Consider the following 19,252-nt stretch of genomic DNA (forward strand, 5'->3'; position numbering starts at 1 on the left):
ACAATTGTTACCTACTCTTGAAACATTTGAAACAAATTCTTAAAAACTAGAATTTTAGAGGTTGCCAGTTTTTCTCCCCCAGTCGCCAATATTCACGTCACTAATGTTCTGACACAGCTGGGTATGGGCTGGGCATACTCTCTCTAATTCTACCATGCTGCAGGCGTCTAGCGTAAATGGGCAGGCTTTCAGAAATTGTTCCTTTTATAGGCAAATTTCTTTATGCGGCAGCATTTCAGCTGCAAATTCTGAATTTATATGCAATTTCTTATACAAAACACGGTGCTATGTGCTCGATTCTTGCACACTTTCAAAGTAAGAATAGAATTTATGCAGCATTGAAACCGTATATGCAAACAAGTTGCTAAAAGATGTGCGAAGACTGTATTAAGATATAGAATGTAACTAATGCAGTTACATGCATTGCCATATTATTATTTAAACTTCCGAACACAGGTCTCCTAACACCTGAAACAAAAGCAAATGACGTTCATTTTAATCTAACAACGTCGTTTTATGCAAAACCAAATAAGTTTTCTTTCATTATAAATAGGTGAAATAGACCGTATGCATGAAAGGCCGACTAAAGAGAGTTGTAAATAGTCCAGAACTATTTCAAGGTCACGTTGCCATGAAATCTGGGCCCTACTGTTTTTACTCGAAAGATAATTAATTATAAGCACGTACCTTAAAACGACGCTCAAAACTCGATTCAAACTCTGTCTCAACAACAATGAATCTGATATCAATCAATCCTGATTGAATTTGAATGTAGAGTTTTGTCGTTTTATATATTGTGAATTTTAAGCCTTCATAAACTATCTGGTCAACGTGGGGAGTGTAGGCCAATTTCTCTATTTGCGTCTGGTTAATTAGAGAGGGTCTATCTCATTAGTAGAGACTAAATGACCCGGTGATGATTCTGATAAAGTCTTAATAAATGCCAAAAATAAGTTGTATCAAGCTGTGCCTCGATCCATTATACATTTCATTCAATTCAACTACTCTACTTTGCGTTATTGACCATAAAACCATAATATACTAACCCATAGTAGGCGCAAACTTACCTCGCGGATTAAAAAAGTACTGACCCTGATATGAAATATGCAAAGAGCGTACCCTTGTTATGTGAACCCACGTAGCATGGGAGGTAGACGTGGAGCATTATTGAATTTAGGTTACCTGCGCTGAGGCCGTTTTAAACATGTTCTTACACTTAATTTAGTTTAAGCATGCGACGCCGAGTGAGATGAGATGCGAAATGCTTAATGTGGGTTTGACGATGCCGCAAGATGATGTATTTCGTTTAAAATAAATGTGATATTCCAGACATTTGTAAACGTGTCTGTTAAACGTTTTCACGCGTTCATCTAAACCAAAGGAGTTAAAAATATAAAAAAAAGTAAAGTAGAAATAAATGGACTAAGATGGGTGTAACAAAGGGATAGAAGTTTTTCTGGGATTTCGTATGTTTGGTTCTGTGTTTTTGTGTCTGAGTAAATATCCTCCTGATGATGATGATGATAATGAAAAACCCTCCACTTACGTGGACAAAGCCGCGAGCAAAATTTAGCTGGCAATAATTCTAGCTTCCAATAATTCTCCGCCCGATAAAGTAAGTAGTTTTGAGTTGAGTTATGAATTTACTCGTTCTGAAAGTCGTATTGGAATTTATTTAAGAAAATAAATATGATTTCTCAAGTAAGTGAGACCTACGCATAACCTTTACGTATAAGTAGTTGAGGATTCCGGGTGAAGCTCGCTTCCACCTTCGGCCTGATCATCACTTACCATCAGGTGAGATACAGGCCAAGAGCTTCCTCATTAAGTAGAAAAAAAAAGTTTTAAATGCCATCCTTGCCTACATAAAATAATTTCTTTTACGAATACAGTCAGCAATACTTTAATGGTTCAGTTTAGTCAATCTAGATTTGGAATTGTTTAGATAATCATTGTTAAGGATCGGATCGTCGTCATGCGGTGGTGTTAAGGTCCGTCTATACACTGATGTATATTAGGGTCCATGAAAAACCAGTTCATCATCATCATGTGGTGGTTGGAGTAGGAAAATAAACCACAAATCGCGCACAATAGCCCAATCATGAGGCTAAGTGCGGTATTCGATTGCCCTGCAAAAGTAACTAACTATCATAATTATTTCAGCCACAGGACGTCCACTGCTGAACATAGGCCTCCCCCAATGATTTCCACATCACCCAGTTGGTAGAGGCCTGCATCCAGCGCCTTCTTGCCACCTTTATGAAGTCGATCCAGCTTGTGGGTGGACGTGGACGTCTCACGCTGCGTTTTCAGTGTACCTACCATGAGTTTACGTTAGGTGTGCTCGCTAGCGAGTACGTCAAAAAACTCTATGAAGATTTTGTTTCTTGAAAGTAGCCACTAGGGGCGCTGCACAATATATCATACAATTAATGTCATTTTTTTACGCAGTCGCTAGCGAGCTCACCTAACGTAAACTCATGGTAAGCGCACTGTTCAACTAAATAAATACTTGTAGTTCAGAAAGAATTTCGACACCCTTACGTTCATTTATTTTACTAGTTCAGCAATGCCTCGTGTATTTACTTAACTAATACTTTATTGGATCAGTCTAGTCAATCTAGATTAGGCTTTGTTTATATAGTGTTAAGAGCGATCCCACTCGACCGGTGTGCCTACCATGAGTTTACGTTAGGTGTGCTCGCTAGCGACTGCGTAAAAAAATGACATTTAAATGTATGACATATTGTGCAGCGCCCCTAGTGACTACTTTCAAGAAATAAAATCTTCATAGAATTTTTTGACGTATTCGCTAGCGAGCTCACCTAACGTAAACTCATGGTAGGCACACTGGACGCCAGTCGACCGGAAAATGGCGCCGCAACTAGTCTCTGATAATGGATAGGTAATGATCGGAACATCATGATGGCAGTGTTAAGGACCGTCTACACTGTACCAACTAGGAGTACAGTTAGCGTAAAATACTTAGTTGTGGTGTGATAAGTACCCAAAGTAGCCAATAACTCGCAACAAAAATTTCGCAACACGTCTTTGTGGCTATTGGAATAAGGTTGTGTTGTCAACTTATTGGCCACTTTTCGTACCACGATCTTTTTGGCGCTGACATAAACTAAGTAGTTAATATTATTAGAATTTCTACATTTACACCCAACAAGAGATAATAAGAATAAGAATGTCTTTATTTGCTTCAAACATGGTATAAGGATGTTGGTTTTTACAATGTGCTCATGTTTAGCCTTTTAAAAATAGCATGCAAATCATTTTCAATGTTTATCATTATTTAATATTAGCATTAAAATGTTTTATTTGTTTAAGTTACTCGTATGTTTGTGCACATAATATTTTTAATGGCAATCTATGCTGATGCATAAAATACAATTATTTGCTTTTAATAGGTAACTGATTAATTAAGAATAATACAAATAATGAACCTACATAGACTAAATATTTACAAATAAAAAATAATATGTCCCAAATCGCTGTCCAAATAGGTAACTAGATTAAAAGACTCGATATCTCTAAGAGAATATTTACAAAAGGTTTCTCATGAAGCCAAAGTCTCAGACTTATTTTTGTCGTAAATCCATAGGAATGCCCAGTCGACCAGATAATAGGGTAAACCGATAACACGTATCAATCACAGCGACGCGGGAGCTGTCATAGTTTAGTTTCTAGATGGTTATTGGTATGACGTTTTTGTTTAGGATTTTGGACTTTAAGTCGCTTGTATAAGGTTCAAAATGAGTTCAGAGTTTTTTGTGGTAGGTTGATCTGCTAGGTGTACTAAAGATACAGAAAGTCAGCAGTCCTACTACGAGAGAGTTGAACCTACCTTAAAAAATTTTTTCTCAATTGATTCGGAACCATATCCTTGAGGCAATAAGTTTGGATTATTTTGGAACAAGACGCAGGGCCGCGCCGACCGCCGGCAGCGCCTGTGTGCGGAACCTATGAAGCGCCTCTTTTCTAATGAATCGTCATAAAAAAACGAATTTAAATTATTTTTAACGAATATTTTAATTGTTAATTTTGACTAAAATAAATGTTCTTCAGTTTTACAGTAGGTACTTAGATAATATTATCATAAGTGTATTAAAACTGAAAACCACTTAGGAATTAGGATACTAAATAGGTAAATCCCGTTCGTTCTGCTTGCCAATTACTACGAAAAAGAAAACTCGAACTAAATTTTTACATGCCTAATACAAAGAATTGTATATTTAAATATTAATAACAAAGAAGCTTACTTGTTTCTAATCATAATAATACTAATATGACTATTACGTACCTACCTATGCTATGTAAAAACAGCAAGAGTCAAACTTTTTTTTTATATTAGTGCTACTGAAATGCACTTGCAACTGGTGCTAACAAGAATATTTTAATCATACTTAAATTATAATACAGGGTGTTTGGCGGAAGATTAGACATACTTCGTGGGTGTATAGGTAAGGTCATTTTAAGAATACAAGTTCGCCCATTTTACCCTAAGTGGGCTATTTTTTTAAATTTATATTTTTGTTTTAATTTAATTTTTTCTGAAATTTGACCTAAAAACTGCTTTTTTTTTCTCGCGTGTTTTCAATCGCTTTTATTATTTCAAATTAATATCGAATATGTCTTAAGTCAAGTAAAATAAATATCAGATCCAGATAATGATTGGATAGCTAGTTACGAGCCACCAAAGTTTAACAAAAGTACGAACCATGATAAAAAAAACTACTTGGAATTCTATTTAAAAAAAATTAAAGATGACAGTGAATTGCCAATGATCTTAAAAACATCTCTAGCTTCTCTTCTTTCCAATGATATTATGTCACATGGAGCCTAATTAGATGTTGAAATTCGTGAAAAATTCAAAGTTTAGAGAAGAAAATGGAACAGTAATACAAAAGTTATCCATGCAAAGTAAATTTAGAATTTTTTTACTGTTTTTTCTTCATAAGTGGTTATTATTTTTAAATTGATTTTGAAATAAAACAAAAAAAGTAATGAAAATGAGTATAGCGGAAAATATAACGATGTTGGAAGAAGCTTTGTATGGATAACTTTTGTATTATTGTTCCATAGTAACGGCAAGTTTATTTTTGTTTAAAATAAATTTGCCGTTCCAAAGCAAAGTTATGCAAATCGCTCTTTTTCGTTAATTTATTTTTGCGAACATAACTATTTACTTACTTCAGTAGTTACTTACTTACTTAGTAGTTCACTGGGTAAAATGGGCGAACTTGTATTCTTATAATGACCTTACCTATATACCCACGAAGTTTGTCTAACCTTCCGCCAAACACCCTGTATACTGTGGTTTTGGCTTGGCTATCTCGTTCGTTAAAATCCCCGTGGCGGGGAATCCCCGGGACCAAATCCCGTTTGTGTCGCAACTCGCACGCATCGCATCGGGTTGCGTTCATAAACTCACTCATAGTCATAAAAAAACTCGGCGCCTCTACGGTTCAAAATATGTAACTAGTACTTTATGGTTCAAAAGAACTACCGGCGCCGTTTTAACGTTGAGCTCGTAAGTAATCTATACTTATAATAAATCTGTAGAGAGGTCAATTCTGTACATGAAATATATTTTCAAAATAACTACCAGGGGGTGATTAGTGATCGATACTGATGCCAAAAATGCAATCAGTAAAATTTTTGTCTGTCTGTCTGTATGTTCGTTATAGAAACAAAAACTACTCGACGGATTTTAACGAAATTTGGTACAATTATTCTTCATACTCCTGGGCAGGTTATAGTATACTTAGGAATTCCCACGGAAACGGGAGTTAGCGGGAAAAAACATATGTATGAAAAAATCTAAACCGCGTAAAATATATGAAGGGGGTAAAACGGGATCCACGCGTACAAAGTCGCGGGCGGCCGCTAGTGTAAACTAAACTAAAACCCTAAGCGTAAAATGAAACCATAAACGTGAATCATAATAAACATATAAATATTGAGAGACTTGTTTAATAAGCGTAATATTTGTTTTGTTGCGCTTGCGCATACTGTACCTACTTACTTATCGATATGTACTCCATTTAAAAAAAAATAGGTGGCAGTAGCGGCGCGGCGCCCCTATTGTCTTGGCGCCTGTGTGCGCCGCACACATCGCACACAGGGGCGGCGCGGCCCTGTCAAGACGTTATACGACATGTTGGCGCCTATAGAAATGCCAGCAGTTAAAACAAACTTCACAGTTTGTTTTGTAGCTCTACGTTACCACGTATTTTTTCACAACTAGGTATAGGCTTGATTAAAGCAAAGCAACATTGTTTTAAATCTGTAGTAAAAGAAAAGTTGTTTGTATTCTGATCTACATAATATTGCAAATATTTGAAACATTCGGGCTGGAGTGGAGCTAGAAATCAAAGCGCATTGGTATATCAATACTAACCTCATAAAGAGTAGGTATGTACTCTTACATAGATATGTATTTTGTTCGGTTTTCAACCTTACGACCTTAACTTAAGATTAACCTCTACGTTAGGTATACAGGCACGAATGCGTACGAATAGCTAGCTGGGAGTCGAACCCCGAACAGCCGCACTAATTGGCAATTATGCGGTTGTAGATTATGAGAACCGGCCTTATTGTCTACGTTCAAAAATATCAGTCGCTTCTAAAGTGATAGCGATTTGTGTTGATGGCGATTTAATACTTAATTAGGAAAGTGCTATCAACAGCACATCAGACTATCGCCCTTATTAACAAACGATACTTGCTTAAGTGAAGCAGCAAATCGAAAGCACAGCGTAGAATAGAGCTCTATAATTGGTTCGTGTGTCACCTTGTACGTGTACGTCCACGCGCACTGTGAGACCTCATAGTAATGTTTGTGAATACGTGCGTATACTCGTATATTTTTGTTGCAATCTCGCCTCTATTACAAGAGCAAAAGACCCCAATATGTTTAGCTTGACCTGCTGACGTCTGTACCTTATTTTCTATACATTTTGTTGTGTAACTTTACAAGCCTAGATAAAAAAATTCAATATACATAAGTTACCTAAAAAACTACTATAGTTAAGAACTAGAATTAAATACCTGTCTCCTCTACTGTAATAAAATAAAATGCAATAAAATCGTTATAAGTCATTTATTAAATGGAATTTATAATTCCCACTGACAAGGAGAATTCCTATCAGCTACTGTATTTCCAAATATTAACTTAAACGTCTTTTGGGCAAGCTCAATTTACCATAGATCAAGATTATCAAGTTTAAAATAAATGTTATTATAAATCTATATCATCAAGTACAAGCCCATAGTACCTACTATTTAAAAATGGCAGCTGAAGAAAATTAGTCACAAATCACAATCACTTCTGAACGTCATCGCCATCAAAGGCCGTCCCAAGAAAGAGAGTCTCTTTCAAACGTCAAACTGAAAGACATCGTGAAAGATCGTAGTTACACAATAGGGCCCCGGATAGGGTTGCCAGGTGTCCGGCTTTAGCCGGTCATGTTTGGCTTTTTATGGACTAGTCCGGCCAAATATTGTCTTGTCCGGCCTTTCCGGCTTTTGTTAGGCTTTACCGAACAGTGGAATGCTTAAAAAAAGGTATGTAGACAAAAGGTAAAAAGGCTTTAAGGGTTAAGTAAATGTCCGGCCAAGTTAAGGCCTATTCAAACCTGAGCGATATTCGCTGCCGCTGTGGGTAGAGGTACATACCACGCGGGTTTCGCTCAGGTATTTAGTATCAAGTACCGCGGTTAGAGCTTACTAGAGCGGCAAATACCGCTTAGGTCTGAACAGTATTATTACCGCATACCCACTGGGTTTCTGCCGCAGACGGTAGCGAATACCGCTTAGGTATGAGTAGGCCTTTAAGCACCGAGTCCGGATTTTGTGTTTGACCTGACAACCCTAGCCCCGGGTCGCTTGGACCCATAAGGAACCGATCGCGAAAATATCATCGTCGATCAGAGATTGCTATTAATCCGCTAATTTTAAATTCTATCCGGGTCTCGGGATTAAAACGGTTACCCTGAAAGCGGACGATGGATTATGAGGGTATAGATGCAAATAATGTAAAGTCAGTTTGAATATTAATTTCGATTATATCTTCAAAGTTAGGGTTTGCAAGATATTTACGTGATACACTTTAATATACATGGATTGGTTTAAATTCCTTGACAATCCTTGAGCTTTTTACCACCGTGTCCAAAAACAGATATTGTAACTACAGCTTTTGGATTTAATTATAATTAATTATACTCTTACTAGCTCAATCAATACATTGTCATTTCCTTCAAAACCATAATAATATCACCATCATCAATTCAGCCACTGGACGTCCACTGCTGAACATAGGCCTCACCCAATGATTTCCACATCGCCCGGTTGGTAGCATCCTGCATCCAGCGCCTTTTTGCTGCACCTTTATGAGGTCGTCGTCGGAAAACGCAGCGCGGGACGTCCACCCACAAGGTGGACTGACGACCTCAAAACCATATAGAAATAAGCATTTAAATGACATCTAAAATATATAATTCAAAGGTGACTGACTGACTGACTGACTGACAGAGTGATCTATCAACGCACAGCCCAAACCACTGGACGGATCGGGCTGAAATATGGCATGCAGGTAGATGTTATGACGTACGCATCCGATAAGAAAGGATTTTACGAAACTCCACCCCTAAGGGGGTAAAACGAAATCCACGCGTACGAAGTCGCGGGCGGCCGCTAGTTAATGTAAATAAATATTAAGATACATGGTACTACATACCGACAAATAATATCGTTTCGCCCCAAGACCGAAGATGCTATCCTCTGTATCAGACAGTGAGATGCCCTAATAGAGTTAATAAACTAATCAAGTAATGGGCTATTGTTGGCTAATGGCCTCTTTGATCAGACTACACTACTGTCGAATACAATATACAATATTGACAAAGGCCCGGTTCCTGTTACATACTCGTAAACATAAGTTACTTTTGTTCTACCCATGATTCGTTCGTTTCAGCCAAATGACGTCCACTGCTGGACAAAGGCCTCCCCCAAGGTTTTCCACAATGAACGGTCCTGCGCTGCCCGCATCCAGGCTCTTCCCGCGACCTTTACCAGATCGTCGGTCCACCTAGTAGGAGGCCTGCCCACGCTACGTTTTCCAGCCCGTGGTCGCCACTCGAGAACTTTCCTGCCCCAACGGCCATCGTCTCTACGAGCTATGTGCCCCGCCCACTGCCACTTGATTTTAGCAATTCTGCGAGCTATGTCGGTTACTTTGGTTCTCCTTGATTATGAGCTGTACCCATGATTATGAACTGAAAAAATCTACTTATCTGTACATCATCATTTCAGCCATAGGACGTCCACTGCTGAACATAGGCCTTCACCAATGATTTCCACAATGGCCGGTTGGTGGCGGCCTGCATCCAGCGCCTTCCTGCTACCTTCGTGGACGTCCTACGCTGCGCTTTCCGGTACGTGGCCTCCACTCCAGAACCTTGCTGCCCCATCGGCCGTCAGTTCTACGTACTATGTACGTACGTACCTACTATCTGTAAATAAATATTGGAAATTGGGTCCAGCTAGAAAAAATAATACTTCTATCAAACTTCGGTATTTATGACAGTTTTTTTTATCCACAACGAGGAAGCTCTTGGCCTGTATCTCATCTTTGAATTCCGAAATCGCTTTGCTCTGCCGTTTTTTGATTTGAATCTTTTACGAAGTTACTTTATCTTGTTTATGAGGGAATTGTAACATTGTAGATTTTCTATTTTACCGGCGAGTCACAGTTTTTGTATGATTGCGTTCGAAGGTTAGAGTACTTTCGATTGCTTTGAAACCAAACCGAAGCTACTAATTTTATTATTTAATTTGAAGTTAAAAATAAGGTTTAATGCTTATCTGGCTAATAGAGGATCGGAATTCTTAATTTCTCACCACAATGTACGGATGCAGTGTCCGCGTAAAAACGTGACCCCAAAACTGCGGAAATTTGTCTCCCATAGCTAGTGCTGGAAAAACGCTGTTAATATTTGAGAATTGTTGATAAAATGAATGAAGAATGTTATACGATCAAACAGAAATGAAACTACAATAAATAAAAATATGTAAGTTTAACTTGATGTATTTATTCTATGTTGTATACCTGACTACTATGAAGAAAAGTCTTGCGATTTTATGTTCATTAGCTTAGTCCAAGTATAGTTTGTTCGGATCTGCTTATTATTATTTTAGATAGGTACTTTAATTTGGTACATACAAGTAAAATAAGAAGTCTGGCAACCTAAAATGAGCTTAAACACTGCCCAACCTAAACTTTAGCAGTCTCGTTTTAATTGATTCAGCATCAAATACGTGTGAAAATTTACATAAGCTTACCAATTGTCCACAGCAAAAGAACGTGCGTCCAGTCGATTATTTCCTAAAATATCGAATAACAAAAAAGATCGTGCATCCTTCGATTATTTCCTAAAATATCGAGTAACAGAAAAATTCGTAACTCGAATCGCGCATCACTACGGATTCCTACGGCCAACTTTTCTCGGTCCGTGTTTTCGACACGCCCTGGTATTGTCCAAAATTATGTGAGCTATTATCATTAGTCGCAGATGACGATCCCTCCAGCTACATCTTATCTACGCCTTTGTGGTATAATGGATTTAGTGGCGATGCGGGGAATAGTGGATTGGACCCGCTTTCATCTGTTGAAAGAAACGACGCCATCTTCCTTCAATGGCCGCACTTACCTTTGATCAGATATTGGATGGGTCATGGTACGATTTAGTATTAACTGGTAATGAAAAATGTGTTGAGAACGTGGTTAGATGAGAAAATTAACTAGTCTAGTTAATGTAATTAAAGCTACAAGGTGAGAAGATTATTTGATTTTCTATCTTGTAATTGGAAGAGAATATTACTGAGCGAAAAATGGTTTTGCGTATAAATATTAGTATATTTTATATTGTACTACTAATTTTATAGGGAATAAGCTAAAGCTTAATCTTATGTTAGGTACCTATTAGTTTTTTTTCTAAATAAATTGGATTGAGCTTCGCAGCTCAAGGGCTCATTATTATTTGAAAATACTAGTATTATGTAAGACTGAGGCCTTTCAAATTATAATATTATTTGCCGAAGCGAATTGTATGAATATGTAAAGCCGCTGCTGCGGCTGTTTATCGGAGGTTTTAATAATACTCTTCTCTGAATACTTAATTTTAATATGTAATTGTATAAAGTCAATCATTAAATCAAACAAACTTATTATGTTGTTGGTCTTGATATGGCTGTCTAAGTTCTTATTCTTGCAAAGTGATAATTAATTATATTGTAAGTATAATAATAATAATTATAGTGCGCTTAACGCCCGTATTCACAAACGATGCCTGCTTAAGTGTAGCAGCAAATCGAACGCACAGCGTTGAATAGAGAGAGCTCTTTGATTGGTTCGTATGCTAACCTGTGCGTCCACGCACACTGTGAGACCTCATAGTAATGTTTGTGAATACGGGCGTAAATACAATATGATAGATCTATTAATACTCACATCAAACATGCTTTCAAAGGTACATTCTCTAATCCAACATCCAATTGTAGCAAAAGTCTCAAAGTTCGCAAACAAAATCGCTCATTTGCCGCTCCCCCGATTCCTTGTGATGTATCCTCATAATATAAAGGTGCCCTATCCTTTCTGTAACCCCAACAAACTCAATTACATAGCTATCCCAGTCCGTACACCAGACTGCACCCAAACACTGGGTGGAATCCGATCCCTAAATAACTAAAGCGAAACCTCTGTGTAAAGCTCCAGTTGGTAAACTCTAGAAGAGATTTGCTTAATTTGTTTTACCTTGGTATACAAATCGGATAAGGAAGCATTGAAAACACGATTTATGGAGTACCAGTATATTGGAAAAGGAGGTGTCAAAATCGTATACGGGAAAACGTTACCAATACATTGTTGAAACTTATTTTGGACAATGTTCTACTAAAACCCATACACTGGTACTAACGTCTGCCGATCCTTTGAGGAGTTATGCCATTGCAGTATACATTTTTTCTAAAAGTAGGTACTATTTGATTAACTAGATACAAAATCACTACCAACAGTGCAACCACCACAAGTACAAAAATCAAAATCATCATCCTGCTCAAAAAAACCTGCACTCATTAAGTGATCCACCTGCTTGTTTGCCTCTTGTCCTATAAAAAATATTACTGGAGACTAGGTACGCAATATTCAACTCTTATTTATAATGAATTTTGAATTTGAAGTATAATCTCACGCCATCCTCTCCGTGAGTACGTAATCCGGTTTATAAAGAGGCTTTAGCTTCATATTTTAACTTTTAAGCTTAGTTTTAAAATGGAATAAAACCCCTGCTTAAACATGCCAGCGTTGCAGTAAATAAAAATATATTTTCTTTGAAACTAAACCGTATTTTTCTAAAATTAATCCTGCTTCCTGACAAAAGTAATCTCTCTTTGTTGGGTTTCGATGGGGTTGGCTATCGAAATATTACTATGGAAGTAAATTGGAGACAAGATTTTTCGACGAAAAAGGTTCCGTCCCCTTTTTTAAGAGAGTGAAATAATTTGTTTTTTTTACCAACAGAGGTATCTTATTCATCTTCAGAACAGAGTTCCTTTGATGTTTTATATGACAGTAAAAAAGTAATATTTCCTTAATTTGAAATGAAATGTTTTGTGTAGCATCCGGGAAGGGCATTAAAGACATCCCTTCCATTTATAAAACCGAATCCGGATCCAAACGAATGGTTTGTGTAAAATTTGTAGCATTTGAATACGATTGCTTGTTGTTTCTGTTACAATTTCGTACATCGAAAGTGGATTATCATTTTAGCCTAGAGCAGTGCCGTAACTAGGGCGGTGCCAGCGGTGCCCAGGCACAGGGCGCCGACCCTGGAGGGGCACAGAAATGACCAGACCAAGCATTTTTCAAGGGCGCAGTTTTGAAAGTTCGCACCGGGCGCATAAAAGGCTAGTTACGGCACTGGCCTAGAGCCGGACAAAGGATTTTCACAAAAATCCAGGTGCTTCCTGCGACCTTCGCTAAATCGTCGGTCAACCGAGTCACATTTCGTTTTCTATTTTGTAGGCTATCTACAATCGGTTAGGTTATTAAGTTCTCATCTCTGATTAAAACAATTACAATTTAAAAAGTGGATAGTTTAACGCTCAGATCATAGAAGGGAATAGATGTGAAACGGGGGCGTGGCGCGTGTCTCCGCGATATGCCCAGAAACGAACATCGGCCGCGACGCCAGGTTAGTCGCGATTCAGTCGTACTGAGGAAATGTTCTCCGATATTGTTGGATAATGCGTCGTAACGTGCAATAACATAAGTGAAACGAAGAACTACAGGAACAATGAAGTCATTTACCACATGTAANCGACTTCATATCTATTCTCTTTCTATGATCTGAGGTTTAACGGGACCTTATTCAATTTTTTATGAGCAGTAGTAACTTATGTAATGAACATTTAAGAAAAAGGACGCAGTTAGACATCTTAGTCTAAGTTGGGAACTTAATGAGGAAAAGGCCATAAAATTCAATGACCCATACTCGAATTTATGGTCGTTCCACTTCTTTTTTGCACAATAAAGAACATTTTCTTTGCTAAATTAAACTATGAGTGCATTCAAATAAGATGAACAAAGCATTATAATCGAATATTGTATCCCCCTTACTAATAAAAATTACACGCTCGTTAAACACTAGTTTAAAGTGACGTTTAGAAATATCACTTTCAAACAGTGTTCAACAATTGTGTAACTTTTTATTAGTAAGGGGTTATAAAAACGATCCCACACAAAATGTATTAAAAGACATTTTAAAAGATCGCCTTTCATCTCCGATTAGTTTAATCCAAACATCTTCCCGCGTTTATTATACTAAACGAAACTAAATAAACGTTGTGTGCTGACCGTAAGCCGGAGTTATTTCAGGCGGGGTTTATTTTGCCCACAAAGTTTATTTTTGGTCTGGCGTTAGCAGTTAAGGTTAAACGATATTTATTTCGGAAAACCCTTCGGTTAATTTTTTCCTCACAAGACAAAAAGAGCGTTGCTCCGACCATTACGTCACCCAGAATTTTTCCAGCGACGAACGGCTGGCAATAAAACAGAATGTTATCTAACTAATTTTTCTCTCCCTTCAAAAGGTTGGACTGTATCTTGAGCTGGATCGATTATGTTCTTTATTGTTTAGAGCTCTGAGATTAATTCAGTTTGAGCACAAAGTGACTCCATTTTGTTTATGAACTTGACGTTTTGTCCCACGCTTATGCGCTGTGGTTGACAGAAAATTCGAAGTATGCTGGTAATAAAGTCTAAAACGTACTTATTACCTACAAATTAATAGGTACGTATAAAGAAAAATTCCCATACTTATATGTATAATATTCTTTAATATAATTAACTACTTACTGCATTAATGAAAGAGAAAAAAATGTTAGTGCTGATTTATTTTGTTGCTTTTTTTGCTGATTTAAGTTGCTATTTCAAAGTATGTATTTTCGAAAATAGCATCTAAGTAGTAATTACTAGGGTTGTTTGTTGAAATGAATTCTGCAGTAGATGACGGGCAATTCATAAAAAATACTTTTTTTACGACGTCCGAAATTCTATTGATAAAACCATTTCCTTTTATTAGGACCCAAGTGGGGTCGAAAGTTAATCAAGAAGAGCGTGTTTCATGCAATTTGTAGACCTATTTGGTCGTCCATGGCCGTCAACAAGGTCTAATGACGTTTGGAATAAGGTTTAGATTGCTATAAGCTGTATTTTTTGGCCTTCTGACCTAAAAAAAGGTACGTTAACGCATATAGTACCCAAATAGGCATATATGTATTTACCTAACTCTGACTTCGCTTAAAAATAATTATTAATTATGCACATCTTTTTCAAACAAACTAGGTATAACACTTTTTTCATCGTGATTGCTTATAATCTCAATTTTGAACACATAATATCCAGATAACTAATCAATAAACTTTGAAAACTGTATAATAATAACAAGGTACGTTGTACACAGACTCAAATAGCTCAATGGTAGCGACATGTTAAGTCTTATGAGTCCCCATAAGGCGTAGGCAAATTCATTTTCTTTTGTCAGCTGGAAAAATGCTTTCACTCGTCTGCGATCTGCCTTATCTGAAAAAAAAAAGAGACAAAAAAGTTTGTAATGGAGATCCAATTTTTTTAAACTTTATTTTTTACAAAAGAATGCTAATTAACAAGATCAAAATAAAAACATAGGTTGTAAAGCGGCCCCGAGACGATCAATCGCGATTGTCAATTTTACGTGTTTGACATTGACATTGATCGTTTACATAAGGCATTGATGCGATTATTATCAATTGAATTTACGTGATTGAAGCAAATTGATGATAATTTTAATTGAAACCCAATTGACAGGTGTCATTGAAGCTATTATTGATCGTTTAGCTGATCCATTGACAATCGTTTCCATCAATTGGAACGTAAATACATTGACATTGATCTGTTTAATAAGAAACTGTATAATTTGTTATGTGAAAAATGTTTTTATTCAGTTAAGGATTATTTGACATGTAAATTACAATAAACAATTTGACATCTAATTTAATTTATTGAAGTAAGATTATTATAATTAATATTATTGAATAACTAATTGAATTATTGACATAGCTATATAATAATTATAATTGTAATTGTAATTTATAATAATGATTTCTTATGCACAAATTCACATGCCAGCTACGCTGGTGAGATAAGCTGCACCTCTTTTTAATTTAAGACCACATATTTTATTGTACCACATTATCTCGGTGAATAAATAATCTTTGAATCTTTGAATCTTTGACAATCACGATTGATCGTCTCGGGGCCGCTTAAAGTAGGTAAATTCACAATTTTTGAGAGAATTAAAATAATGTTAGTAAGTTATTTTTTTGTTGTAAAATAGATTCTATTTATAATTATTAAAAATGTAAAATATAATAGACGTCTCTGTTATGCCGCGATGCCGTCTCGTCTAAACTTAAACTTAAATTATTTTTTTAGATTAAAAAGTATGAGTCATAAAATATGAAATGATAATGGCTTTTTATTCAATTTTTCTAGAACGAGACACGATAAGAAAACTTTTTGTAATTTTAATATTAGGTTTGATACAACAAAGGCCAAGTGCGAGTCGAGTTTACTCACGGTTCTGAATCTTATTTTCTACAATCATACTTTTCCCACGCTGTGGCTGTTCTGTCATTTCTCTATCAAAATAACTTATTGGATTTAAAAACGCGTAAGTTTGAAATGACTTGAAAGATTTGTAGTTACTATTGTCGTTTTTGGTCATTTACCCGACTGCGCCAAAAGGAGAGATATGTTTTCGAGTGTATGTATCTATGTGTATGTTTTAGGAACCACATCATTCTTACACGCGCCAACACAACTTTGAAGTTACGTAGAATTGTAAAAGGTTTCTGTCAGTCAGTCGGACAGGCTGACCAAGGATCGAGGATAAGGGTTTTTTCCTCTCAGGTACGAAACCCTAAAAACTGAATATAATTACGAATAGATCAGTTGAAAGTTACTGGGGTACCTAGAGATACCTTTTGCATCATTGAACAGCTAAAGTCCATGAAAAGTCCGTAAAATGAAAGTTATCTTTTCCACCCATGTAACCTTTTAGGGTCAGAAATTTTCTATTGATTTTTTTAGTGCTTCGGGCACGAACTTGGACCATTTATTTTAGATTAGCCAGTTTAATGGCGGTGAAGGTTAACGTGGAGGTATATTTTATGGCTCATGAGGCTGTGACTGGAGTTCTATTTTGCAAAACGTTCGAGTGTCTTTTTGTCATAATCAACTACACTGGACCGCAAAGAAAAGGGTCGGTTAGAAAATCTTCAATATTCTTCTAAAGTACAGTCACGGAATGAAAAGGTTCGTCAGTTTTCAAATTGATTCCTTCAACGAATCGCGAGCACATATTACCTTTTGAAACTATGTTACAGAATAATCTTGAGTTAGAGAAAATAATCTTTAACTGTTCGTCAGTAAAGTTCAAAATTATTCAGATGTTGATGTCAAAGTTGTTTGACGATTCAACTTGTCAAGAAGATTATTATGATTGATAAACTAAAACCTTCTTGTTGGTTCAACCTGCCATTATTATTTCTATTAAATAAAAAAACTATTGTCAATTGGTCAATGTCATCATTGCATTGCACTGATGGGATAGAAAAATAAACAAGCAAAACCTTATTCGTTAGCAAACGTCATATTTATTTAAATTGCTGCACTGTTTCTTGCACTGTTATGTTGGCAGGTTTGACTCTTACAGTACCTAGTGCAAGCGAAAACCGACACTAAGGTGACGAACCTTTTCATTCCGCGACTGTACCTACTTGATCTAGCTTTATAAAATAAAGACTAAACTATTTTTTTTTAAATGTTTGAAAATTGCTTATTTTTCATAAAGCTAGGTCGGGTACTTTTCGGGGCGGGTGTGGGTGTACGTACTGTAGGTAATTTCACTGATAGACCGCCGAGAAAGTACGAGTATGTTTATAGTAATAATGACTTTAATAGTTTCCTGCTGTCTAAGGCTGATTAATTGATTCCGTAGTAGAAAATAGAATAGTAATAATAGAATAATTGTTTTACGTACCAATGTCAAACTGGTTCATAGCGTCGTGTAGGGTGGTTCGGATACAAGCCACTTGGGTTGTGGTCATGCTTGAGATGAGGCACGGCATCACCACCAGTAACGTGTACCGCAGGCAACGGCTTAACACGTATGCGATTAAGCCACTGCCCATCTGAACAATATTCATTAAAATAAAGTAGGTATAATAAAATGTTATTGATGATTTTAGAAGACAAATGTATGGGCTTATCGCGAAAAATAGGGAAAATGGCGCCTAACACGGCGCACATCCTAGGCATACTGGTCGGTATTGGTAAACTACATTTTTAAACCCAGTCCATAGGACCACTAAAGGACCATGATTTTATGTATCTAGTGTGAATTTCTCAGTCTCCATACAAGCAATAGTTTTTAAGTCTGGTAAGCTAAGCAGTTTATGTCACTGCGTGATGAGTAAAAAAATAAGTAAACGACTCACCAAACACTCTACGTACTACTAGGTACCTACTTTGTGTCAAAACAACTCACCTCACTTTCAAACGTACTTTGCAACGCTTTAAATAATTGCCTCAACAGCATCGTCGTCGACAGTCCCGAGCAAAACAGCATTAGCATCATCTGAAAACAAATCTCATTATTTTTAATTAGCTCTTCAACTCCGAAGTTTGAAATTGAGAAATAATTTTACCGGCAAACTCATTATCGAGTTAAGTTGTTCGGCGCATTTGTGCAGCAACTCGTAGTTTCGATGCAAGGTCCCTATATCGAGTTGTGCCCTATACGACAACGCTTCGACCTCTAGTAGTTTTTTCTTCGCTTCTCTGCTGTTTTTAGGCACTAATGTCTTCAAAACGTGCGCCTTCAATATCCGAACCCGGATTAAAATCATCCTGAGCACCGAACAAAACAAAATCTGCTCACAATCATGAGCCACCAACGTGATATACGTCAGCATAAACGAGTAATCTATCTTTTGAGTCATATACGTGGACAGCGAGAAAAATTCGCATATGCTGTACAAAACACTGGCCACAATCCACGCCCAACCTCTGCCAGAAGGACTGGTGATATTCAAGTCTCCATTCAAATTCAGTAAGCTGTCGAAGTGCGCCAAATCTTCGAAAAAGTTTCTGAAAGAACTCTTTTTAGCCAACATAGATATGACCACAAGACAGAGGTATTCGACGCAAGTGGTATCAACTATGACCATGTAAGAAGCGGTCCTCTCAGAGCGGTTTCGGAGTACGCAATAAACGGTAATGGACATCAAAAAAACGCTAAATAAGTGATTCAGCCAGAGCACTAATCTACGATGGTACAGCAAATACAGTCGGTTGATTCCAATACTTGATTCGAAATGTATGATGTGACGTAGTTGAAGTATGATCTTTCTCCCTCTTGCCACTGGGTCTAAATCATTCTTGGCAGGCACCACTTGGATGGGCACAGTTTTTGATATCACTTTGATGTTACCAGACATTTTATTCTTCATGTTCGTTTGAACTCCCATCATCGACTAGTCACTAACTAGAGTCCCTTAAACTATATTGAACGATAAATACTGATAACAATCTTTAATTTCTGAATTGCTAGTAACGTTTCATAAGCTTTAAAAATTATGGTGA

General features: G+C 36.8%; 1 protein-coding gene across 1 annotated transcript; it reads right to left on the bottom strand.

Moving 5' to 3' along the window:
- Positions 1-438: 438 nt before the first annotated feature.
- On the bottom strand, positions 439-18,837 carry LOC114360244 (uncharacterized). The gene is made up of 3 exons (XM_028314862.1): positions 18,316-18,837; positions 18,156-18,245; positions 439-468 (listed from the first exon to the last, which is right to left on the bottom strand). Exons 1-3 carry the CDS (start codon positions 18,835-18,837, stop codon positions 439-441), a joined length of 642 nt encoding a protein of 213 aa, XP_028170663.1.
- Between the last annotated feature and the right edge of the window lie 415 nt (positions 18,838-19,252).

This window comes from Ostrinia furnacalis, unplaced genomic scaffold (genome assembly GCF_004193835.3).
Source record: "Ostrinia furnacalis isolate ACB-3 unplaced genomic scaffold, ASM419383v2 OfSCF4915, whole genome shotgun sequence".
NCBI classification, from domain to species: Eukaryota; Metazoa; Arthropoda; class Insecta; order Lepidoptera; family Crambidae; genus Ostrinia; species Ostrinia furnacalis.